Source organism: Megalobrama amblycephala, linkage group LG16 (assembly GCF_018812025.1).
Source record: "Megalobrama amblycephala isolate DHTTF-2021 linkage group LG16, ASM1881202v1, whole genome shotgun sequence".
Classification (NCBI taxonomy): Eukaryota; Metazoa; Chordata; class Actinopteri; order Cypriniformes; family Xenocyprididae; genus Megalobrama; species Megalobrama amblycephala.
Genome location: NC_063059.1, coordinates 42,589,536 through 42,615,944, shown reverse-complemented (window position 1 = coordinate 42,615,944; position 26,409 = coordinate 42,589,536). Strand labels below are relative to the sequence as shown.

General features: G+C 45.0%; 1 protein-coding gene across 1 annotated transcript; it reads left to right on the top strand.

Moving 5' to 3' along the window:
- The first annotated feature begins 455 nt into the window (after positions 1-455).
- sik3 (SIK family kinase 3) lies at positions 456-26,409 on the top strand. Its single transcript, XM_048160895.1, is given in 26 exon segments — positions 456-813; positions 7,931-8,047; positions 8,153-8,216; positions 8,547-8,708; positions 9,817-9,941; positions 10,057-10,180; positions 10,283-10,401; positions 10,533-10,643; positions 10,749-10,871; positions 11,204-11,275; positions 11,364-11,473; positions 13,651-13,801; positions 13,886-14,038; positions 14,197-14,270; positions 14,774-14,899; positions 17,159-17,300; positions 17,383-17,502; positions 18,229-18,290; positions 18,482-18,591; positions 18,664-18,943; positions 21,027-21,276; positions 21,278-21,734; positions 21,810-21,949; positions 22,040-22,169; positions 22,243-22,373; positions 25,347-26,409. Coding segments are annotated over 25 exon segments (3,675 nt in total). The 5' UTR covers positions 456-582; the 3' UTR covers positions 22,365-22,373; positions 25,347-26,409.

Here is a 26,409-nt window from a genome sequence, read left to right as displayed (position 1 = left end):
GTTTCATGCATTAAAGTGAAGCTTTACTGTTCAATCTGATTCATCTTCATGAAAACAATCTCATAACAAAACAGTGAAATTCACACACACACACGAAACAAATTAATCATAAAGCATAAGATGATCAAAGTTTATTTGTTGTACTACACAGTGGAAATTTACTAATAAGAGATAGATAGATAGATAGATAGATAGATGCGCATGCTCTGAGGCTCGTGCACAAGGAGTTGCGCATTCACGGTTCCCACATTCCTGTCTCCGAGCGCGTTTCCGGTTGGAAGAAGGGGGGTTATGCAGGGAACCTCTTGTTGTCATGGCAACAGTTTCCTCAGCGCATTCGAGCAGATCTGAGGAATATAACAAACACACACGCGCAGGCGCGCGCACGTCCCGTCGCCTTGGCGACCGAGACATGCGCTCGCGCAGGCAATGAAGTCATAGTTACGCTATCGGTTGCCACGGCGACATCCATGAGAGGGCGCTGCGCAAAGGGGCGGCGCTCGCGTCCTGACGCACGGCGGGGGCGTGTCCGGAGAGCGCGCTGCGCGTCCTCGCTTGTTGTTCCCGCAGAGAGGGCAGAAGATGGCGGCCGTGTCGAGCGGGGCTGCCGCCGCCGCCGGGATTCCGCACCCGAACCGCGAGCGAGCGCAGCCCGCCGCCTCCATACACCACCCGAACGCGAACCGAGCCGCCGCCGCGGGCGTCGGTCGCCCGCCCCCCGTGCGCGTCGGCTACTATGAGATGGAGCGGACCATCGGGAAGGGCAATTTCGCTGTGGTCAAACTCGCCACGCACATGATCACCAAAGCGAAGGTAGGACACACTTTACCCCGGCAGATGCCCCGGGGCAGATCCGCGCGCTGACCAGCGGAGACACCGACCACACACACATATATACAGTGATGCGGCCTGCGCTCGCTCTCTCTCGCGCGCGCGTGCGCGCGTCTGTGAAAATTGTGTGGGGTTCGTGTGTAGATGTGTGTGTGTGTGTGTGTGTTGCGTATGGATTGTATATGTGTATGTTGATGTGTGTAGATTGCGTATATGTGGTCTGTATGATTGTGTGTGTGTGTATATCTGAATTGTTTTGTGTGTGTATGAGAGTGTGTAGATGTCTCTGTCTGTGTGTGTGTGTGTGTGTGTGTGTAAATGTGGGTTGGTTAACAGTAATCCATGTTGTCTTATTGCAGCAGTGATGCTGTTGTGGGAGGAGAGAGGGATAGACAGACAGATAGAGGGATAGAAATGAAGAAACGGGGTTAGAGAGTCAGAGAGAACATTATAATTGCTTTGGCAGTACATTGTAACAGTTGTCATGCCAATAAAACACAATTTGAAATTAATTGAGAAGGATATACAGGCATATAGAGGGATAGACGGGTATATAGAGGGATATACAGGCAGATAGAGGGATAGACGGGTTTATAGAGGGATATAGGAGCATATAGAGGGATAGACGCGTATATAGCGGGATAGACGGGCACATAGAGGGATATAGGAGCATATAGAGGGATATACGGGTATATAGAGGGATATAGGAGCATATAGAGGGATAGACGCGTATATAGCGGGATAGACGAGCATATAGAGGGATAGACAGGCACATAAAGGGATATAGGAGCATATAGAGGGATAGACAGGCAGATAGAGGGATATTGGGGCAGATAGAGGAATATAGGGGCAGATAGTGGGATAGACAGTTAGAGAGAAGGATAGACAGTAGGGCTGTGATTATATTATGTTTATGCGCAGCTTCTCAGTGAAGCACGGCTCTGTGATCAGCAGTAAACGCTGCACCGTCGGAAAGCCAGAGGGCGCTCTCACGCAGAAACTCCCGCAGAAGTACGATATAACTGCACGTCATTCCAGGAAATCCCTACGGACATCACACTATCACTCGCTGTAGCTTAACAAACAGACTGAAACGCTTGACTAATAAACACACGATATATGGTTGATCTGAATACCCTCTCAGGTGTTTCCATGATAATAACGCATGTTTATAATCAACATAACCTTCATCGCTGTATAGAATACTGTGAAATATCATCATCTCACAGACGGATGTTTCCAAACACTCGAGTTTGGAGTAAAAACATTCTCATGTGTGGAGAGATGAGCGACTCAAACTCGCGGCGGCGTTACTGATGATCACAGAGACGCGCTTCACTGAGGAGCTGCGCATTCAGATAATCAACGACTGTGATTTCATGTTAATTACAGCCCTAATAGACGGACAGAGAGAGGGAAGACGTGATGTAATGATCAGACGGGTCATGTGTGTTCTGCAGTGCGTCTGAAGCGTGATTATTGATGATGTGTGTGAGTTCAGGCAGCATCACGCAGGATTGTGTGTTCAGTGTTGATCTTTGTTCATCTGTGTAGGTGTGTGTGTGTGTGTGTGTGTGTGTGTGTCCTGGTTTTCCCGGGATCACCGCAGGTCAGCGCGAGGATTCCCTCAGTTTTAACCCATCTTAGCTGCTGTAATGCTCCACTGACGGAGCGACCGCACGTCATCAGAAACAGACTGTGACGCGCTCACCTTCAGGAGTCTGCTGTATTTGTTTCATCTGCTAAACTCATACATGTCTGCCGGTATCTGCTGGTTCTGTCGGCTGATAGCGGTGATGGCTGGGATCGTGCGTGTGCCGCACTGGATGTTCTCTCTCATACACCTGGAACAGCTGAACAGATCCCTGATTTACTGTGTTTCGTAGTCGGTGTGATTAAACCTCTCTGTGCGTGAGATATGAGCGCTCTCATACGTGTCACACGTGACTTTGCTCTCGGTTCAGAGTGCGATTCATTGTCAGCAGGGCGAGCGTCGTCATGATGTGTTTGAGAACCGTTTCCTACTTCACTTCAGCTGTGAATGCAGATTCACACGGTTTCTGCAACACACACGCTTTTCTGAAAAACATTACAATTGAAATATTTGGACACAATAATGTAGTTCACTAATGCTAACAAATGCACAAAAAAATTGTGTTTTGAGTTTATTTTAGACTTCATTAGTGTTGGAGCAGAGCTGCACAATTATGACGACAAATGTTGTGATTATTCATTCCAGTTCATAAAATTAATACCAAAGTATTATCTGTGTGTGGATCAGCTGCGTCATGTGCGCTATCGTTCAAAAGTTTGAGCTCAGTAAGAGTTTTTATAATGTTTTTGAGTCTCTTCTGCTCATCAAACCTACAAAATACAGTAAAAATGATTTAAAATCTTTTCTCTGTGAATATATAGTAAAGTGTAATTTATTCCTGTGATCAAAGCTGAATTTTCAGCATCATTACTCCAGTCTTCAGTGTCACATGATCCTTCAGAAATCATTCTGATATGATGATTTGATGCTCAAGAAACATTTATGATTATTATTATTAATGTTGAAAACTGATATATTTTATTTTTCAGGATTCCTTGATGAACAGAAAGTTCAAAAGAAAGCATTTATTTGACATTATAAATGTCTTTACTGTCACTTTTGTCCTATTTAATGCGTCCTTAATGAATAAAATGTAATAAAATCTGACTGACCTCAAACTATTAAAGGTTAGTGTCGCTGCACGTCCAACACAAGCTGAGATCTGTGTTTCATAATGACTTTATTGCTGTTTACGAACGATATCTGAAAAACACCATTATAAATGCATTATAAATTGTCGATCTGAATATAGCGCTGTATAAAATCTCACCGAATTGTGATCTTGTTGTTATTTGGATTGATGCTGCCCTGTGTTAACCCTTCATCGACAGTGTTTCATGTAGTTAAAGTGAATGATTATTGTGATGAGTCCACTTTATATTTACATTTGGACGTTTTCCGTTCGCTCATCACTAAAGCACGAACACGTGATGATCTCGAAAATAGAAAGATCTTTCGAGCTCGATCAGACTGATTTGCATTCTTCGGATATGAAACAGAGTCTCAGCTTTCAAATCCTCACTAAATTCAGTCAATAAATGTGTTTTTGTGTCTCGTGAAGCGATCATCTCTTCCGCTTTACTACTAGTTATAGCATGAAATAAACATGAATGAACATCAGAAGATACTTACTGAAATGAATCATGTCTAATGTCGGCGATCAATCAGTGTTTCATCCACAGAAAGACGTCAATAAAACGGCTTGAGAACAGCGTCACATGACACAAGAGCCATAGTCAGAGAGAATATATGCACTAGATTACATATTCATTATATTTGTACTTCTCAATATTTAATGCAAGTTTGAATAAATCCGTCATTATTACAGCCACAATTTAAATTTTATTAAAACAAATTGGAGTAGAAACATAATTATATCGTGTAAAAGTTGATATATTAAAACCTGTGGCCTGTAATATCACAGCTTCAGTTCAGAGAGATTGTTTACTCTCAGAAACATGAACATGTACTGTGACTGATAGATCTGAATGAACTGAAATCACGTGTCAGTGTCCAGCTCTGCAGATCTCAGGTCGACTGCCCTAGATGTCACGTAAACCAGAAGTGACCTGGTTGGTGGTTTTGCGCGGCAGACGTTGTTCTGAGAGTCGCGTCTCCTCCAGTGTTTGTGTGTGTTCAGCAGTGACATGTTCAGCTTCATAAGCCAATTAACAAGCTAAGACTTGCTCTGATCTGAATGCCTGTCTCTCTGTCTCCGTCTGTGTGTGATGTCAGATAGCAGGTGGTGTTCGTTCGAGAGTGATGTCATGTTTCCTCAGCTGTTTGTGCGGATGATGCTCAGTTCTTTCGTCATGATTTTTGTTCTGATGAATCTCACTGGTCAGTCCAAGCACTTTTTATGATTATGAACACGAGCAGCTCATATTTCAGAGCTAAAGAAAGGAAAAAACATGAAATTATATTCAATTACTCTCATGACACTTTACGCATTTTCCTCCAATATTTCATTAGCGTAATGCAAAACGAATCTCCTTCTCATTACTGTGATGCATCCAGACATTTGTGTGATTCTCATGATTCCTGATGCTGATTGTTTTCATCACTTTCACACAGGATCTGTAATTCACAGTAAAAACACTGACGGTCAGATGTTTGGGGTCGCTGAGATGCGTTAATGTTTTTGAAAGAGAAAATTAATACCAAAGTATTATCTGTGTGTGGATCAGCTGCGTCATGTACACTATCGTTCAAAAGTTTGAGCTCAGTAAGAGTTTTTATAATGTTTTTGAGTCTCTTCTGCTCATCAAACCTGCTGTTATTTGATCAAAAATACAGTAAAAATTGTGAATTATTATTATTGAAGTTTAAAACAGCTGTTTTCTATGTGAATATATTTATTCCTGTGATAAAAGCAGTATTTTCAGCATCATTACTCCAGTCTTCTAAGAGTTTACTAATATATTATGATACATTAAAGGATTAGTTCACTCCCAGGATTTTTCTCCATATAGTGGACTTCACTGGGGTTCAACGGGTTGAAGGTCCAAATGTCAGTTTCAGAGGAATAAGAGTCTTATCTAGAGAAACCATCGGACATTTTCTAAAAAAAATAAACATTATATACTTTTTAACCACAAATGTGATCCACCACGCATTACAAAATGACGTTTTTCGCTCTACCGCGGTACTTCTATGTCACGCGTGACCTTTCCAACATGATTACGTCATGCGTGGAGCGTCACAGAGCAGTGCAAGACGAGCATTTGTGGTTAAAAAGTACATAATTTTGATGGTTTCTCTAGATTAGACTCTTATTCCTCGTCTGGGATCATGTAGAGCTCTTTGAAGCTGCACTGAAACTGACATTTGGACCTTCAACCCGTTGAACCCCAGTGAAGTCCACTATATTTCCTCAAAAACCTTCATTTCTTTTCCACTGCAGAAGGAAAGACATGAACATCTTAGATGACATGTGGATGATTAAATTATCAGGAAATGTTAATTCTGAAGTGAACTAATCCTTTGAGAATGAGATTTTGGGTCAGTAGATGTTCTTGTGTAGAATGACAATAAAGAACTTGTTTTTTTGCTTTTCAGTCATGGGATTTGAAGTTTGTATCTTGATTTTAGGCTGAAATGATCCTGTCATGGGTTTCCTGATGTTCATCCATCAGTGTTTCTCACTGTCGTTGTTAGAAACGTCAGAACGGCTTCATGATGAGTTGATTCAGCGACAGCGAGAATCTTTCGTTCTGCTGTCTGAACAGGAGTGTGTGCTAACAGTTAATCGACGATTGATTCATTGTCAATAAGAATTTAATCTATGAAACTTATCGATGGTCAATTAAGCAAGGTCTTCATTAGATTGTGTAGTTTTGAGGTACATGCGGAAAAACACACAGGGGAAAATAATGTCTTAATTCTCTCAAAAAACCCTCCAAACAAGTGATTTTACTGAATGTAACTACTTGTGTAAACACCACAATAAAAGTACATAGAAGTAATAATATCCTGGTGAATAAGTGATGATCTTCAGCCGTTTCAGTTGTGGCTCATATTCTGTGGCATACAATAAATCAATCTGAGCGATTGATCCAATCCAAGCACACTCCAGCTGTAAAACAGTGTCTGATTGGTCTCTACACATCACCCCTTCCCACTATACCCAAGATCCTGTTTCCATTGGTTGAACTTTCAACTGATTGGAAAACATCAATGATCCCGGCAGTCCCATTGCTTGAGCGAAGCAGCATGTCAATGTCACTTCGTGATCTACTTGTGTTGAGTTTGGGCTCGTTCCAGACCACCTGCTCTGAAGATATGTCATCTACTATGGTTTACTAATGTTTTGAGAAGTTACAATCAAACACATGGCACAAAAGCCTCATCTGTATGCTGTTTACATGAGCGTCATCAACGCTTTTTCATACAAATACTTGGCATAGTTTGACTCTAACTGAAGCAGACATGCTTGTATTCTGCTAGACCTTTCAACGATATATGGCACAAGTCTATCTGTTAATGTATGATGATTTTACACATCACATTTTCTTTCTTTAAGAGGTTATTGATTAATTGATCAGTAATTTAAACAACCATTGATTATGGGAATTGATGTAACTTGACATCCCTAGTTGAGTGTGTGGCGTCCTTCTTGCTTCAGCAGCCTCAGCCTGACGTCACGTCATCTCCAGTGCAGACTGATGTCAGAGACGCTCCAGTGTGTGTGTGTGTGTGTGTGTGTGTGTGGATACAGTCGCTTACTCAGCACAACACACACTGTTGCCATAGCAATAATCCCTGTGTGCTGCATGCTGAATCATGTTGCTGCTCTTCCTGTCCATGCACATGCTTCTGTGTGTGTGTGTCAGTTCAGTGCTTTATGAGTGTTTTTGCATATCGAGTGTGTGTGTGTGTGTGTGTGTAACACTCACAAGCTGCTCTGCTGTGCCAATTAATGCACCGTTTTCCACTGTTTTGATCACTCGTTCCCTTCTTTGGTTAATGTCCAATGTGGTGTGAGAAATTGATCTGTTCAAGGATGTTCAAGGATTAGTATGTAACACTATACAATAAGGTTGTGTTTGTTGAATTACTGTCAGACACACACACACACACACACACTGTCGTTCTCTCTGTTAGATCATCTGTGTGTGTGTGTGTGTGTGTGTGTGGTGATTGTTTTGTGTTGCTGCTGCTGGTTTCCTCATTTTGGACCCATTTGCATGAGCAAGAACTTGCCGTTCTCCAAGTGTGTGTGTGTGTGTGTGTGTGTGTGTGTGTGTGTGTGTCCAGATGTTGTTGAGTCCACACAGGGTCAGCTGGAGTCTGATTGCATCACTGTAGCTGGAGCGGATCCAGAGATATTAATAGAAGCGATGCTTTAAATACACACAACCTGTTACTGGAACTGCTCCGTCTGATTTACTGTCTCTCACACAAAACACAATCAGATCTGATCAAACACATCTGAAACACGCACACTATTTCTGCTAATGAACTGTGTTAGTATGAACACTAATGATGCTCATCTGTGTCTCTCAGGTCGCGATAAAGATCGTTGATAAGACTCAGCTGGACGATGAGAATCTGAAGAAGATCTTTCGGGAGGTTCAGATCATGAAGATGCTGCGGCACCCTCACATCATTCGACTGTACCAGGTCCCGCCTCCCTCCTCACGCTCGCAGCTGATTGGTTAAATCTTCTGTTGGTTTGTGTTTGGTTGAATGCGATTGGTGCTCATTGTGTGTGTGTGTGTTTGGCAGGTGATGGAGACAGAGCGATTGATCTATTTGGTGACCGAATATGCCAGCGGAGGAGAGATCTTCGGTGAGTGAATCCATCGTTTGATTCTTTGCTGATTCGAATCCTTTGAATCACAAAATGATCAGATTTATTCATTGATTTATTCTGTATCTTGTCCTGTTCATGAACTTTCTCCCCTCTTTTTGAACATAGACATGAAAATGACCTATACGAACTCAAATGTTGTAGTTCGTGAATGCTTTGGAATGGTTGTAGTCTCATGCCTCTCTATAGCGCTTTATACAATACAGATTGTTTCAAAGCAGCTTCACAGTGATAAACAGGAAAATAACAGAATCAATGATGCACACTTCACGACCAAACAAACGATAGATTCTCCTTGGTGTTTCTCAGATCATCTGGTGGCTCACGGACGGATGGCGGAGAAAGACGCTCGGCGGAAGTTCAAGCAGATCGTAGCGGCGGTTTATTTCTGCCACTGTAGGAACATCGTCCACAGAGACCTGAAAGCAGAAAACCTGCTGCTGGACCACAACCTGAACATCAAGATCGCAGGTGAGGGAGTGAGTCCAGTGAGTGAGTGAATCAGTAAGTCGGTGAATCAGTGACTGAGTGAGTGCATGCGTGGGTGAGTGAGTGAATCAGTGAGGTAATGAGTGAGTATGTGAGTCAGTGGGTGCGTGAGTCGGTGAATCAGTGAGTGAGTGAGTGTGTGCGTGGGTGAGTGAATCAGTGAGGTAATGAGTGAGTATGTGAGTCGGTGAATCAGTGAGTGAATCGGTGAGTGTGCGTGGGTGAGTGAATCAGTGAGTCGGTGAATCTGTGAGTGAGTCGGTGTGTGCGTGAGTCGGTGAATCTGTGCGTGAGTCGGTGAATCTGTGCGTGAGTCGGTGAATCTGTGCGTGAGTCGGTGAATCTGTGCGTGAGTCGGTGAATCTGTGCGTGAGTCGGTGAATCTGTGCGTGAGTCGGTGAATCTGTGCGTGAGTCGGTGAATCGGTGCGTGAGTCGGTGAATCGGTGCGTGAGTCGGTGAATCGGTGCGTGAATCGGTGAGTGAGTCGGTGAATCGGTGAGCGAGTCGGTGAATCGGTGAGCGAGTCGGTGAATCGGTGAGCGAGTCGGTGAATCGGTGAGCGAGTCGGTGAATCGGTGAGTGAGTCGGTGAATCGGTGAGTGAGTCGGTGAATCGGTGAGTGAGTCGGTGAATCGGTGAGTGAGTAAGTCCGTGCATGAGTGAGTCGGTGGGTGGGTGAGTGAATCGGTGAGCGAGTCGGTCGTTAGGTGGGTTAGTGAATCGGTGAGTGAGCGTGTGTGAATGAGCGCGTGAGTCGGTGAGCGAGTGAATCATTGAGTTGGTGAATGAGTGAATCAGTGAGTTGGTGAGTGAGTGAGTCGGTGAGCGAGTGAATCAGTGAGTCGGTGAGCGAGTGAATCATTGAGTTGGTGAATGAGTGAATCAGTGAGTTGGTGAGTGAGTGAGTCAGTGAGTCAGTGAGCGAGTGAGTCAGTGAGTCGGTGAGCGAGTGAATCAGTGAGTCGGTGAGCGAGTGAATCAGTGAGTCGGTGAGCGAGTGAATCAGTGAGTTGGTGAGTAAGTGTAAGTGTGTGTCTGTCTGTGTGTTTATGGAGTGTGTTTGACCCGTCTGTCTCTCTGTCCTCCAGATTTCGGCTTCAGTAATCTGTTTTCTCGAGGGCAGCTGCTGAAGACGTGGTGTGGCAGTCCTCCGTACGCTGCGCCCGAACTGTTCGAGGGAAAAGAGTATGATGGACCGAAAGTGGACATATGGGTAAAACCAGCATCTGTCTCTGACCTCACAAACACATAACTAGTCTTAATAGTTTATAAAACGTTAGCCATGTAGCATTTTTTGGTGCAAGCGTGCCTCCTCTCTCTCTCTGTAGAGTCTGGGTGTGGTGTTGTATGTCCTGGTCTGTGGCGCATTACCGTTCGATGGAAGCACTTTACAGAACCTCCGCGCTCGTGTCCTCAGCGGGAAATTCCGGATCCCATTCTTTATGTCCACAGGTACACACACACACTCACACACACACACACACTCATACACACACACACCCACACCCACGAGCCACGACACACGGCTGACAGACCTGTATGTGTGTGTTTCAGACTGTGAGTATCTGATCAGACACATGTTGATTCTGGAACCCAGTCGACGGCTTTCAATGGAGCAGATCTGCAAGAACAAGTGGATGAGACAAGGAGACCCAGATCCAGAGTTTGACAGAGTCAGTCTCACACACACACACACACACACACACGATGGTCAAAATGTGTTAGCAGTTAAGCTGTATTATGCCTTAAACTAAATGTCATGCCTTATGATGTGTAGAAACATTGTTAATTTCTCTGTCTGTAGCTGATAGCAGAATGTGAGCAGGTGAAGGTGGAAAGAGAAACAGAGTTAATTAATGAGCAGGTGTTAATGGCCATGTCAGATATGGGCTTTGACCGTGAGAGGACCTTACAGGTAACACGCACACACACACACACACACACACACACACTTGCGCCATGTCTCTGTCATTCACATGAGCTCTTCTGAAACATTCATTTGATTGCATGTCGATCACAGTCTCTGCACACGGACGCGTATGATCACTACAGCGCCACCTACAGTCTGCTGTCTGACAAGCTGAAGCGGCACAAGAACCTGTGCATGGCTCCGCCCACGCCCCGCCCCCTCTACCCGCTGCAGGTGTGTGCCGTTACCGTTAGCAACCTTTGATGCCTGATGAGGGGAATATGCATGAGCTTCAGAGTGCCTCATTTGCATAGTGTATGAAAGCAGAGCGTCCTGTGCTTCTGGAGAATTAACGGTTTTAAAGGCTTTGGAAGGGAATTGTGGAGTTGAGAGGGATTGTAGTTATGTGATATTGTTAAATTTCATCTCAGTATTTCTCAACCTTCTGAGAGTTATCTTTCTGTATTTGCTCTGAAATCACTTACAAAAGGGATTGTTTTCAGTCAGAGCACCCAGACTATTGATGGTTGATCTGCTTCGTCTGTGTTTGTGTGTCTGTCCCGCAGGATCAGAGTAATGCCGTCAGTATGACGGTACCGCAGGTCCAGCTCATAAACCCCGAGAATCAGATCGTTGAGGTGAGCGGGACACTGCTTTCATTCCTCTGCTCTCAGAATAAAGCAGTGTGGACTGACTTACAGTTGATGACCCGTGTGTGTGTTTCAGACGGATGGGCCGATGGCTCTGGACAGTGATGAGGGAGAAGAGCCCAGTCCAGAGGCGATGGCCCGATACCTGTCCATGAGACGCCACACTGTAGGCGTTCCCGACCCCAGGTACCGCACATCCCAGACAATGCTTCTGTTTTTTCCTGTCTATATTTGTTGTATGTACCTCCTGCTGGAGTCATGGCCTAACAAGCCCCTTCCACCTAACTTAAGCTATTCCCAGTTTACTCTAACCCTCTCCCACCTTACTAAAGTCCCTCCTACTTCACCACAACCCCTCCCACTTTACTAAAGTCCCTCCCAGTACAATCTAAACCCGTTCCACATAACTTAAATCCTTAAATCCCAGTTTACTCTAAACCCCTCAAATCCATTTGAAGTCCCTCCTGATTCACTCTAAACCCCTCCCACCTTAGTAAAGTCCTTCCCAGTTCACGCTAAACTCCTTCCACCTTAAAGTCCCTTCACAGTTCACTCTAAACCCCTCTCATCTATTTAAAGTCCCTCCCAGTTCAATCAAAACCCCTCCCACCTTAGTAAAGTCCCTCCCAGTTCAATCAAACCCCTCCCACCTTACTAAAGTCCCTCCCAGTTCAATCAAAACCCCTCCCACTTTACCTAAGTCCCTCCCAGTTCATGCTAAACCCCTCATCTATTTAAAGTCCCTCCCAGTTCAATCAAACCCCTCCCACCTTACTAAAGTCCCTCCCAGTTCAATCTAAACCCCTCCCACCTTACTAAAGTCCCTCCCAGTTCAATCAAACCCCTCCCACCTTACTAAAGTCCCTCCCAGTTCAATCAAACCCCTCCCACCTTACTAAAGTCCCTCCCAGTTCAATCAAAACCCCTCCCACTTTACCTAAGTCCCTCCCAGTTCAATCTAAACCCCTCCCACCTTACTAAAGTCCCTCCCAGTTCAATCAAACCCCTCCCACCTTACTAAAGTCCCTCCCAGTTCAATCAAACCCCTCCCACCTTACTAAAGTCCCTCCCAGTTCAATCTAAACCCCTCCCACCTTACTAAAGTCCCTCCCAGTTCAATCAAACCCCTCCCACCTTACTAAAGTCCCTCCCAGTTCAATCAAACCCCTCCCACCTTACTAAAGTCCCTCCCAGTTCAATCAAAACCCCTCCCACTTTACCTAAGTCCCTCCCAGTTCAATCTAAACCCCTCCCACCTTACTAAAGTCCCTCCCAGTTCAATCAAACCCCTCCCACCTTACTAAAGTCCCTCCCAGTTCAATCAAACCCCTCCCACCTTACTAAAGTCCCTCCCAGTTCAATCTAAACCCCTCCCACCTTACTAAAGTCCCTCCCAGTACAATCTAAACCCGTTCCACATAACTTAAATCCTTAAATCCCAGTTTACTCTAAACCCCTCAAATCCATTTGAAGTCCCTCCTGATTCACTCTAAACCCCTCCCACCTTAGTAAAGTCCTTCCCAGTTCACGCTAAACTCCTTCCACCTTAAAGTCCCTTCACAGTTCACTCTAAACCCCTCTCATCTATTTAAAGTCCCTCCCAGTTCAATCAAAACCCCTCCCACCTTAGTAAAGTCCCTCCCAGTTCAATCAAACCCCTCCCACCTTACTAAAGTCCCTCCCAGTTCAATCAAAACCCCTCCCACTTTACCTAAGTCCCTCCCAGTTCATGCTAAACCCCTCATCTATTTAAAGTCCCTCCCAGTTCAATCAAACCCCTCCCACCTTACTAAAGTCCCTCCCAGTTCAATCTAAACCCCTCCCACCTTACTAAAGTCCCTCCCAGTTCAATCAAACCCCTCCCACCTTACTAAAGTCCCTCCCAGTTCAATCAAACCCCTCCCACCTTACTAAAGTCCCTCCCAGTTCAATCAAAACCCCTCCCACTTACCTAAGTCCCTCCCAGTTCAATCTAAACCCCTCCCACCTTACTAAAGTCCCTCCCAGTTCAATCAAACCCCTCCCACCTTACTAAAGTCCCTCCCAGTTCAATCAAACCCCTCCCACCTTACTAAAGTCCCTCCCAGTTCAATCAAACCCCTCCCACCTTACTAAAGTCCCTCCCAGTTCAATCAAAACCCCTCCCACTTTACCTAAGTCCCTCCCAGTTCAATCTAAACCCCTCCCACCTTACTAAAGTCCCTCCCAGTTCAATCAAACCCCTCCCACCTTACTAAAGTCCCTCCCAGTTCAATCAAACCCCTCCCACCTTACTAAAGTCCCTCCCAGTTCACTCTAAACCCCTTCAACCCAATTAAAGTCCCTCCCACTTTACCGATGTTGTATGTGTGTGGGTTTCTCAGGGCCGAGATTCAGGAGGATCTTCAGAAACTGGCCCCTGGGTTTCCGCGTGTGGCCCCTCAGCCGCCCTTCCCTCCGCTGGTACCCACCATGGCGCAGATGCATCTGATGCCCACTCAGAACATGCAGCCCACACAGCAGCTAGAGTACAAGGTACAACACTCACACTCACACGCTCTCGGGTAACTCCAGCGATGCTGACAGCGGCTGATGTCATGTTCATCTGTGTGTGAGCAGGAGCAGTCTCTGCTGCAGCCTCCGACCCTTCAGCTGCTGAACGGCATGGGTCCTCTGGGCCGCCGGGCGTCCGACGGCGGAGCCAACATTCAGCTTCACGCGCAGCAGCTGTTGAAGAGGCCGCGCGGTCAGTCGCCGCTGGTCACCAGCCCGGTGAGATCCCACAATCCCTTGTGCTTCTCACAGCTGCGCTCTAGAATCACATTCTGTGATCATAAATGACGCTCATCAGTACAGTGACGTTACCAGCCACTGTTCATCTGAGACCAGAGGACGTTGTGTTCTGACGTGTGTCTGTGTGTGTTTCTCAGCATCCGATTCCCGCCGTGGCTCCGGTGGATGAGGAGGGATCTGACGCTGAACCGGATCCGGAGGCCGTTCAGAGGTACGGCGGTGTGTTTGCATGCAGTCGCTTGTGTTTCCTGATCCGACTCCAACACACACTCCTGCTCAGCAGCACACAGGTGTTTGAGGAGCGTGTTGGAGCGTGTCATGCTCTGGTGGTGGTGTGTGTGTGTGTGTGTGTGTGTGTGTGTGTGTGTGTGTGTGTGTGTGAGCTTCTGCGCTGGGAGCCGCGGGACTCTTTCAGACTACAGACTGCAGTGCTGCTTCGAGCTCTAGTCTCTCTCTTTCTTTCTGTCTGTCCATCAGCATCACTTTCTAAACCGACTCTATAGTGCTAACTAAAGTGACCTCTGACCTCTTGTGCCAAACGACGGCAAATTTCCCTTTCTGTGGCTTTGCTTTTGTCTAATCGCTTTGCAAAAATGACCGGCAAAAAGGCCGAACGGAGCCGCTCTGATTCTGTGTGCCGATTGGATGTGTGGCCCTCCAGAGGCTGGAGGCAGCCAATCAGAGCGCTGATCCGTGCTGCTTCCTGTGGTCCAGGTATCTGGCGAACAGTTCCAAGCGGCACACAACACACGGCACGGGTCCCTGTCACATGACCAGCGAGCTCTCGGCAGACACACAGAGAGCCCGGCAGAGGGGCTGGACCCCCGAACAACACTGCCGGTGAGGGCACACACACACACACACACACACACACACACACACACACACACACACACACACACACACACACACTGGAGTTGATCAGTGTTTTCTGTTGTTATCTGAACTGACAGTCTCAAACACTGGACACTGCAAATTAGCACAGATTTCAACGTCAAATTGATTCATACTTTTTATTATATTACTATATCATGAATTAATTTAGTGCCCCTATTATTCTATTTTAAATGTTCCTAATGTTGTTTTGGGAGTCTCCAGTAACAGGTTCACATTCATCCAAGGTCAAAAACACTTTAATTCTCTCATAATATCCACTGCAGCATCAGCTCTCTTCTCTCAGTGTCTGAAAGAGTTCAATCAAGGATTCGGTCTCTCTAAACCCCGCCTTTCTGAGAGCTGCCCTGCCCTGATTGGTCAGATGGCCCAGTGTGCTGTGATTGGTCGGAAACCAAACTCTCATTAGCATATCTGAATCTCAGCACAGTGATACGAACAGTAACGATGGTGTCGGTTTTATCGTATCAATCTAAAGTGGATTTGCTTTGGCAGCAGAAAATGGCGTCTTCTCGACATGAACAACATGAACCAAACTCTTCCAGTCTCGGATACACCTACAGTGATTGAGGGCGGGGCAAAGAGACGCTGTTCACAGGCAGCCAATGGGCTGACATTATGCAAATTAGGTACAAACCTATATAGGTTCAGTATGAAGTGAAACTGAATTACTGACGACTCGTTTCAGTTCAGAATCACTTTCTTCTGGGAGAGAAAAACTCTTTGTGAGGCTCATATTTTTTCCTTAATTTTCATCATGGTAAATGTAAATATAGATGTCACATGCAGATGTAATTGAAAAAGCTGCTCTGAGCTCAGAAACCCTGAGAGAAATGACATCAGAGCAGATCCTGCTGACTTCCTGTCTACTGAGGAAGTGTAGTGAGGTCACAGCGCCTCCTGCTGGACGCACACAGAAGCGTCAGTCCACTGCACCATCAGCATGAAGAAGTGTTTCATTCCACTCGTCAGCTCTGTTCCGCAGTGGTCAGCTGATTGAGCACACGGTGACCTCTGACCTCATGAGTTTAGGTTTGACCTTTGACCTCGGTTTAAAATGTCAGTGGAATACAGTGACTGCAGTATAGACACAAGTCTGCTTTACTCATCACACTGCAAATGAAAGATGCATTGTGGGATACAAAGTATGCATACTATGTAGTGCAGGAATGGTAATGTTAGTATGCTCTTCTAAAAAAAGTAAAGTTGTTATGAAACCCCTGAAGCGACTGCCGTCGCGTCACACACGTGTTTCCTTCTTAGCGGCTCATTTGTGAATGTTGTTGATGTTCATTGTGTAACGGTCCGTCTGAACACTGAACTCATCTTCTGTTCCTCTGCGTGAGTTCACAATCACTGATGATGATGATGATGATGATGATGATGATGATGATGATGGCCACTTGTGGAGAGATGACATTAGATCACAGCGCTCAACATCACGTTACTGTAGAACATGTGCTTTAAAGGATTAGTTCACTTTCTAATTAAAATTTCCTGATAATTTACTCTCCTTCATGTCATCCAAGATGTTCATGTCTTTCTTTCTTCAGTGGAAAAGAAATGAAGGTTTTTGAGGAAAACTAAGTGTATTACTGCCCTCCACAGGTCAAAGTTTGAACTAAATTGTCATACACAATATGCTAGTGCAAGTATATAACAATTAGTTCAAACTTTGACCTGTGGAGGGCAGTAATACATTTAGCAGTGTCTACACTGCTGGAATTCAAATAGAGAAGAAGAAGAGAGCTAGTTCAAGATGAGCATTTATGGTCAAAAGTATATCATTTTTATTATTTTTTTAGAAAATGTCCGATGGTTTCTCTAGATTAGACTCTTATTCCTCGTCTGGGATCATGTAGAGCTCTTTGAAGCTGCACTGAAACTGACATTTGGACCTTCAACCCGTTGAACCCCAGTGAAGTCCACTATATGGAGAAAAATCCTGGAATGTTTTCCTCAAAAACCTTCATTTCTTTTCCACTGAAGAAAGAAAGACATGAACATCTTGGATGACATGGAGGAGAGTAAATGATCAGGAAATGTTAATTAGAAAGTGGACTAATCCTTTATCTGGAGCAGAAGCAGCACATTCAGATTGTAATGGTGTTTTGATGTGTGATTTAAGCTTCTGTACAGGAGCCGTTACCGCCGCTCGAGCTCACGCGTCTTATGAACGTAAAGCGTTTGCTGTGTGTGTTTCAGGTCGTCGTATAAAGACTGTAACACCCTTCACCTGCCGATGGAGCGGTTCTCTCCGGTCAGACGTTTCTCTGATGGAGCCGCCACCATACAAGCGTTCAAGACCCAGCTGGAGAACAACAGCCTCATCCGACAGCTCAAACAGGTACGGAGCGCAAACACACGCGTGTGCTCAACACCTGCAGCGTCAGAGGCTCACGAGTGTGTGTGTGTGTGTGTGTGTGCAGGAGTGTGAGCAGCTTCAGAAGATGTACGCGGCTTCGCAGGACGAGCGGCTGATGGAGCACACGCAGCAACAGCACGTCCTCTACCAGCAAGAACAGCAGATCCTACACCAGCAAATACAGGTCTGACACTCACTTCCTGCAGAAGTTCAGAAGCACACACTGCTCTTGTGTTTCTGCCATAGACTGATGAGGTAGAGGTGGTTGAGTTATGAACCAGAGGAGAAACACATATTATTAAAGGGTTAGTTCACCCAAAAATGAAAATAATGTCATTAATTACTCACCCTCATGTCGTTCCACACCCGTAAGACCTTCGTTCATCTTCTGAACACAAATTAAGATATTTTTGATGAAATCCGATGGCTCAGTGAGGCCTGCATAGATGACATTTCCTCTCTCAAGATCCATTAATGCAATAAAAACATATTTAAATCAGGTCATGTGAGTACAGTGGTTCAATATTAATATTATAAAGCCACGAGAATATTTTTGGTGCGCCAAAAAAACAAAATAACGACTTATTTAGTGATGGCCGATTTCAAAACACTGCTTCAGGAAGCATCGGAGCATAATGAATCAGCGTGTCGAATCAGCGGTTCGGAGCGCCAAAGTCACGTGATTTCAGCAGTTTGACACGCGATCCGAATCATGATTCGACACAAAAGATTCATAACGCTCCGAAGCTTCCTGAAGCAGTGTTTTGAAATCGGCCATCACTAAATAAGTCGTTATTTTGTTTTTTTGGCGCACCAGAAATATTCTCGTGGCTAAACACACACACACACACACACACATTGCAGACTGTAACTGTAAAGCGATATAATCGTGTTGACTTCCTGTTTGCAGGCCCTGTCTTTAGGACATGGAGAAAACCAGCCCAGCAGTCACCTTACATACCAGCTACAGAGGTGAACACTCACTCACTCACACACACACACACACACACACACACACACTCACTCACACACACACACACACACACACACACACTCACTCACACACACACACACACACACACTCACTCACACACACACACACACACACACACAGATGGTCAGATCTTCATCGTTCTCTCTCTCTCTCTCTCTCTCTCTCTCAGGTTGCGTATTCAGCCCTCCAGTCCTCCACCTACGCATCCTAACAACCATCTCTTCAGGCCAGCCAATCAGAGTCCTCCGCCGGGGAGTCAGGGGATGATGCAAGCGCACGGTCAGTGACTCATCAGCAGCCGGTGTTGTGTGATTTATATAGTGACGCTGACGTGTTAAACTCCTCCCACAGGCGGGCCGTCTGCGGTTCAGTTTCAGCATGGCTCCGCCCTCTACCAGTCTCCCAGCGCCAGCCCTCCCCCCACCAGCCTCCCCCGCATGGCGCTGCCCAATCAGCAACCTCCGCCGCCAGGCTCCGCCCGCGCATTAGCGCAGCAGCAGCAGCAGCAAGTGACCATTCAGGTGCAGGAGGTGGAGCTCGGGGGCGGAGCCCAGCGGCAGGCCTTCCTCGCGACGCCGTGTCACAGAGTTCTGGGGAAGCAGTTGAGCGCCGATAACGCGGAAACTCACAGGTGATGCGAGCGCCACGGAAACACGCGCTGTCATCTGTGTGTTCATTTCATTTATTTGTCCTTTTTCTTCTTGATTGTTAAAAAATGGCTTTAATGTTTTTGCATCAGTGTTTGTTCAGCATGTTTAGATTATTTTAACGAATCTGTTGGAGTTTTATTACTGTTGTGGAAATTATTTGTGTAAATATTGAGACGCTCCCAGACGATATCAGTCGAGGGACGACTGACGGCCGGCCGTTTGAGGTACTTTGAGACGTGCTGGTGGAGTCAGTGCTAGCAGTAGATGTGTTTCCTGTGTCATGTTCACTGGATTTATTGGCCCTCCAGTGGATGTGAGACTGGATGTTGATTAGTCACATGAGTATTAATAGTGCTGCTCATAGATGAACCGCATCACCTACATTCACTGATGCAGTCGGTTCAGTTTTGTGTATTTTAAAGTCAACATGAAATCATCATTGACTCGATGTTGTACAGGTTCATCAGTGACGTTATTCTGAAGAAATATCATGTTTGTCTTCATTGTCTTTTGTTAGAATTTAATAGACCACATTAGACACGTGCCCATATTCGGTAATGCAATATATCACGATAATGAATATGCATGAAATTATGAAGGAGACGAGCTGAATGAAAGTGCACGTTCACTCTCTGACAGCAGAGGGCGCTGATGGAACAGCAGAAATGCAGCGGTTACCCTGGAAACCTGCAAACAAAGCACTCTGTGCAACTGCTAGTAAAGTTTTTAAAATGCTTCAAACAGACATTCAGATTTTTGTAATCTCAGTTTTGTTTATCTCAGCACCAAATACTTAATACTTAGATTTAATAGGCTATTTATTTTCATACTTAAACATTTTTATATTTTAATCTGGACTACAACATGACCTAATGATTAGAAATGTTCTGATTATTTGTTATTGTTCAGTAAATCTTTGAGACATACGGCTTCATTAGTTAACATGTTAATTCATTATTACCAAACTGACAATGAAAAATACTTATAAAGCATTAATTATTCTTAGTTAATGTTATTTTTTTTAGTTACTGTTTAATAACATTACTAAAATAAACAGAACTTAATGGACCTGAGATTAAACTAACAATGATCAGTTGTATTTCTTAACTAACATTAACAAAAAAATAATACTTTCTGTAACAAATGTAGCTGTTGCTCAATCTTAGTTAATGCATTAAATAATGAGACCTTTTTGTAAAGTGTTTCCTGTTGTTCTTTATAACCTAATTCTTTTGCACTTTAATAAGTTTGAAAATTGTACTTTATATATTTTTGGTGTATTGTATTATTGTATTTAAACATTCAGAGTTCTTTTTGTTATTACAAAAAGAGTTTTTAAACCTGTTGTACTGACAACACTTTGTTTTTCAACTTATTTCAATATCGTGATAATACCGTATACCGTGATAAAAGCTTCAGCAATTAATCGCAACATGAAAATTTGATACCGTCACATGCCTAGACCACACAGTTTTTTTTCCCATAGGGATTTCAGAAATGTCTTGAACCGAACCAGCTACGAGGAGAAATCACATCATTACAAAGATTTATTTGAAGCAAAAAAGCATTTGAAAATAACACAAGACTGTGAACGTTAATGAAGGAAAGAACTACAATCCCATGAAGCATTGCGAACAACATAATCGAATTAAAAGCAATGCAGAAATATAACACTATTCATTTAAAGTGGCTGATTATATAGAAACTGTTTTAAGTTCTTTGCAAAATCTGCATATACACCGATCACTTCACCTAATCGGTGTATTTTAAAATATTTGACAGCGTAGCGAGGCCAACTCGATTACAACATTTGCAGTGCTTCATGGGAGTGGGTGGAGCTAAAAGTTTTTTTTGCTGCGAGGAATTTTCTGTACGGAATCGTGAGTCATGGTGTTTTTCAGCACAAATTTGTCATTGAATCTCCTGTTTCGCTCTGAAACATCACATTAATGTCATTGTTTCATGTTGACTTTAGTCAGAAGGGGCGGAGTCAGATCCTCCCACGCATAATAGTTGGGGTGTGGTTATGCTAATGCGAAGTCTTTTTGTCTGATTGTGTTGCAGTCGCAGTTTGAGTCGCTTCCACACTTCCACGTACGAGCAGTTTAACCCGCACCTGTTTGGCGAGGGCGGCATGAGCAGCGTCATAGGCACCTATAACCCCTACCTGCAGGGGGCGTCTCTGAAGGTGCCGGGGCTGGAGGGCTATCAGGGCGCCGCGGTCGGTTACGGCAGTCCGTCTGCGCTGCAGCAAGCTCTGCTGTCGCCCACGCCGCTGGAGTACCGGCCGGCCCAGCAGCACGTCACGCCCACCCTTGCAGGGCCTCCTCTCGCCGCGGCACTCGCTCACGGGACACGCCGACCCGCGCCTGCCCCCGCAAGACCTCGCCGCGCTGCTCAAGCGGCAGAGCCCGCGCACCGCCCCGCCCTCCACAGCCACGCCCACCAACCCACAGGACTACGGAGAGATGCTGCTGCTACAGCAACTGGGCCAAGCCGCCGAGAGCTTAGAGTCCGGCCCCCCGCAAGCCCCGCCCACACAGCACTACCATCACCTGCTCCAAATCAGGACGGCGCCCGAGTGCTCCGCCCCTCACTCAGAGAGCATGGAGGAGGACGAGATGCCGGCCTATCACGAGGGCCTGCTGGCCAAAGCCGCCGCCCCCTGTGCAGAGGCACACGAGCTGCTGGCTCCGCCCCTCGGCAGCACGCCGCCCTACTCCTCCCCCACACATAGACACGCCTACATGCGCGGCGTCACGGCGAGCAGAGGTGAGGCGACGCTCCGCTCATTCACACACACTTCTCTCAGTTTCTCTCTCTAATGCTCTTCATTGGTCGCCTCAGAACCGTGTGACGCCACAGACTGTCGCGGGATGGAGGGAGATCATAACGGTTACGGCTCACGCGCCACACAGGGCGACGCCTACAGGACGCGAGGATCATTACAGCGACATCACACCATCCAGACCTGCGACGACGCCTACGTACGTGTGTGTGTGTGTGTGTGTGTGTGTGTGTGTGTGTGTGTGTGCGCGCAGCTCCCGCGCTGACCTCTTGACCTCCTCTTCTTGTAGGAGCAGGTGGAGCCGATGTCTGGAATGAGCTTATTGGCTGGGAAGGCGCTAAGCTCCGCCCGCATGTCGGACATCCTCAGCCAGTCGTCTCTGACAGGAAGCCAGCAGCTGCAGCAGAGGGACGGGTCAGGTGTGTGACGCACGCACACACACACTCACTCGCTCACTGATGATGATGATGACGGTTGTGTGTGTGTGTTTAGCGTGTGACGTGGAGGCGGATGTTCACCCCGCGTCATGTTACCCGTCCTCCTGCACCAGTGACATGCTGCTAAGCTACAAAACCCCCGACCTGCAGTACAGTGTGGAACAGGCCGGGGTCTAATGAACACAGGTGAGTGTGTGTGTGTGTGTGTGTGTGTGTGTGAGTGTGTGTGTGTGAGTGAGTGTGTGTTTGTGAACTATCAGGACACAAATGTGTATAATGACATGGGTATGACATAGGTATTACAAGAAGAGGTGACTTATGAGGACATTACCCATGTCTCCACTTTTCAGAAGGCTTTTAAATCACACAGAATGAGTTTTTGTGAGAAAGTAAAAGTGTGCACAGTTTCCTGTGATGGGTTAGGGGTAGTGTAGGGGGAGAGAAAATACGGTTTGTACAGTATAAAAACCATTACGCCTATGGAATGACCCCACAATACACAAAAACAAACCTGTGTGTGTGTGTGTGTGTGTGTGTGTGTGTGTGTGTGTGTGTGTGTGTGTGTGTGAGTGATTATTTGCCACAAACCCTTTAAATGAATCAGTCGGTCAGATGCAGATTTCTTCATCTCGTCTCAGATTAACACTTTTGTTCCATATTCCATCAGTTCTGAGGTTAAATGATTTTTTTTGTTTTTTTTTTGTCATTAGGTAACTTTTATTTTATAACATTTACATTACGTATGCATTTACATTAATTTTATAGTTGATTATGCTTCATTATAATTCTGTACATAACTCACTGTATGTTAGTTTAGCAGTAAAAATATTTACAGTGGTGTGAAAAAGTGATTGTTAAAACATAATTTAAAGGGTTAGTTCACCCAAAAATGAAAATAATGTCATTAATTACTCACCCTCATGTCGTTCCACACCCGTAAGACCGTCATTCATCTTCAGAACACAAATTAAGATATTTTTGATGAAATCCGATGGCTCAGTGAGGCCTGAGCAATGACATTTCCTCTCTCAAGATCCATTAATGTACTAAAAACATATTTAAATCAGGTCATGTGAGTACAGTGGTTCAATATTAATATTATAAAGCCACGAGAATATTTTTGGAGCGCCAAAAAAACAAAACAAGGACTTATTTAGTGATGGCCGATTTCAAAACACTGCTTCAGGAAGCTTCGGAGCGTTATGAATCTTTTGTGTCGAATCATGATTCGGATCGCGTGTCAAACTGCTGAAATCACGTGACTTTGGCGCTCCGAACCGCTGATTCGACACGCTGATTCATAACGCTCTGAAGCTTCCTGAAGCAGTGTTTTGAAATCGGCCATCACTAAATAAGTCCTTGTTTTGTTTTTTTGGCGCTCCAAAAATATTCTCGTGGCTTTATAATATTAATATTGAACCACTGTACTCACATGACCTGATTTAAATATGTTTTTAGTACATTAATGGATCTTGAGAGAGGAAATGTCATTGCTCAGGCCTCACTGAGCCATCGGATTTCATCAAAAAATATCTTAATTTGTGTTCTGAAGATGAACGAAGGTCTTACGGGTGTGGAACGACATGAGGGTGAGTAATTAAATTAATGACATTATTTTCATTTTTTGGGTGAACTAACCCTTTAACTGTGGTTTATCACACCTGAGTTCAGTTTCTCTAGCCACACCCAAGCCTGATTACTGCCACACCTGTTCACAATCAAGAAATCACTTAAATAGGACCTGCCTGACACAGTGAAGTAGACCAAAAGATCCTCAAAAGCTACACATCATGTTGAGATCCAAAGAAATTCAGGAACAAATGAGAAAGAGTAATTGAGATCTATCAGTCTGGAAAAGGTTATAAAGCGATTTCTAAAGCTTTGGGACTCCAGCGGTGAGACGACACAGTGAGAGCCATTATCCACAAATGACGAAAACATGGAACAGTGGTGAACCTTCCCAGGAGTGGCCGGCAGACCAAAATTAGCCCAAGAGCGCAGCGACGACTCATCCAAGAGGTCACAAAAGACCCCACAACAACATCCAAAGACCTGCAGGCCTCACTTGCCTCAGTTAAGGTCAGTGTTCATGACTCCACCATAAGAAAGAGACGGGGCAAAAATGGCCTGCATGGCAGAGTTCCAGGACGAAAACCGCTGCTGAGCAAAAAGAACATAAAGACTCGTCTCAGTTTTGCCAGAAAACATCTTGATGATCCCCAAGACTTTTGGGAAAATACTCTGTGGACTGACGAGACAAAAGTTGAACTTTTTGGAAGGTGTGTGTCCCATTACGTCTGGTGTAAAGGTAACACATCATTTCAGACAAAGAACATCATACCAACAGTAAAATATGGTGGTGGTAGTGTGATGGTCTGGGGCTGTTTTGCTTCTTCAGGACCTGGAAGACTTGCTGTGATAAATGGAACCATAACAAAAAATCCTGAAGGACAATGTCCGTCCATCTGTTCGTGACCTCAAGCTGAAGTGAACTTGCGTTCTGCAGCAGGACAATGATCCAAAACACACCAGCAAGTCCACCTCTGAATGGCTAAAGAAAAACAAAATGAAGACTTTGGAGTGGCCTAGCCAAAGTCCTGACCTCAATCCTATTGAGATGCTGTGGCATGACCTTAAAAAGGCGGTTCATGCTCAACCCCTCCAATGTGGCTGAATTACAACAATTCTGCAAAGATGAGTGGGCCAAAACTCCTCCACAGCGCTGTAACAGACTCACTGCAAGTTATCGCAAATGCTTGACTGCAGTTGTTGCTGCTAAGGGTCGCCCAACCAGGTGTTAGGTTCAGGGGGCAAGCACTTTTTCACACAGGGCCATGTGGGTTTGGATTTTGCTTTCCCTTCATAATAAAAACTTTCAATTAAAAACTGCATGTTGTGTTTACTTGTGTTATCTTTGATTCATATTTAAATTTGTTTGATGATCTGAAACATTAAAGTGTGACAAACATGTGAAAAAATAGAAAATCAGGAAGGGGGCAAACACTTATTCACACCACTGTATATAATATTAGTCAAATACTAATTTCCTTATATAACATTATATTTTAATTGAATATACATTTAGTATTTGTTTATATTTTTATATAAAATATCATATTTAGTATAGATTATAATAACACGTGTGTTTCTCTGTTTCAGGGGTGTATTTGCTGTATAAAGCTCATATCCGTCTGCTGTGTTGTGCTGTCATGCCAAATCCTCATCGTCTGTCTGTCGGGGTGCCGTGGGTGCGGCGTGCACGCAGGGGGCGGAGCACTCGGCTTCCTCTTCGATGCCATTGGCCGTCATGACCCGGGAGTCTCTCTGATTGGCTGGGGCGAGTGCCGCCCGTCTGCTGCAGCCCAATAATCATCCGCCCCTCCCCCACCCGACCACGCCCTCTTACCGTCGCCATAGCAGCGCTCTCGCGCACTCTGAGGCTTACACAGAGTCTTATGTAAACACACACACACACACACACGAAGAGACGTCATTACCAAACGCCACAAACCCAAAGTATTTCACGTGAAGCCTGTGCTGCGGCGGGGCGTCGCGGATCATTCCGGTCGGGCCGTGACGTCACGATCGACCCCTTCCGCCGGGACGGCTGACTCTCATTCGCTCTCTTCTTTCTTCACTTCTGTTTTTTTATTTTTAACGCATTTTTATGGCTAATGTTCTGTAGGAATTATGATCATTATTGTTCTTGTTTTCTGTAAAAGACGTTTTATGGTTATGACATTATTAAAAAGAATGATTATTATTATTATTAAAACCGTTCTATGTTGCAACAAGAGAACAGCAGCGTTCGTTTCCTCACAAAGTGATTTTTGCACTTTCAGAGTTTGTTTTGCTTTTCTTTCCTGTTTCTTGTTCACCTCCTTCATTCCATCCGTCCGTCTGTCTGTCTGTCCGATGTCAGTGACAGATGCATTGTGGGTAGTTTCACAGATCGTGTACTGCTCATAGCTGATGATGATGATGTTTAAGCTTCATTTCTGTTTCAAAGCTTTATTGGTTATTTTTTTGTGGATGTTGTTGGAAAAGCTTTTGTATATTGTTAATTTTGCTCTTTCTGTTCTGATGTCATGTGGATGTTTTTAGCTGAATGTACAGACAGACAGACAGACGCTTCATTTCACGTCTTTCTACCAGTTTAAAGCAGAAACGTATGGAAGCTCCTCTCCGCCACGGAATAAAAACAAAAGGTAATTGCGAATTT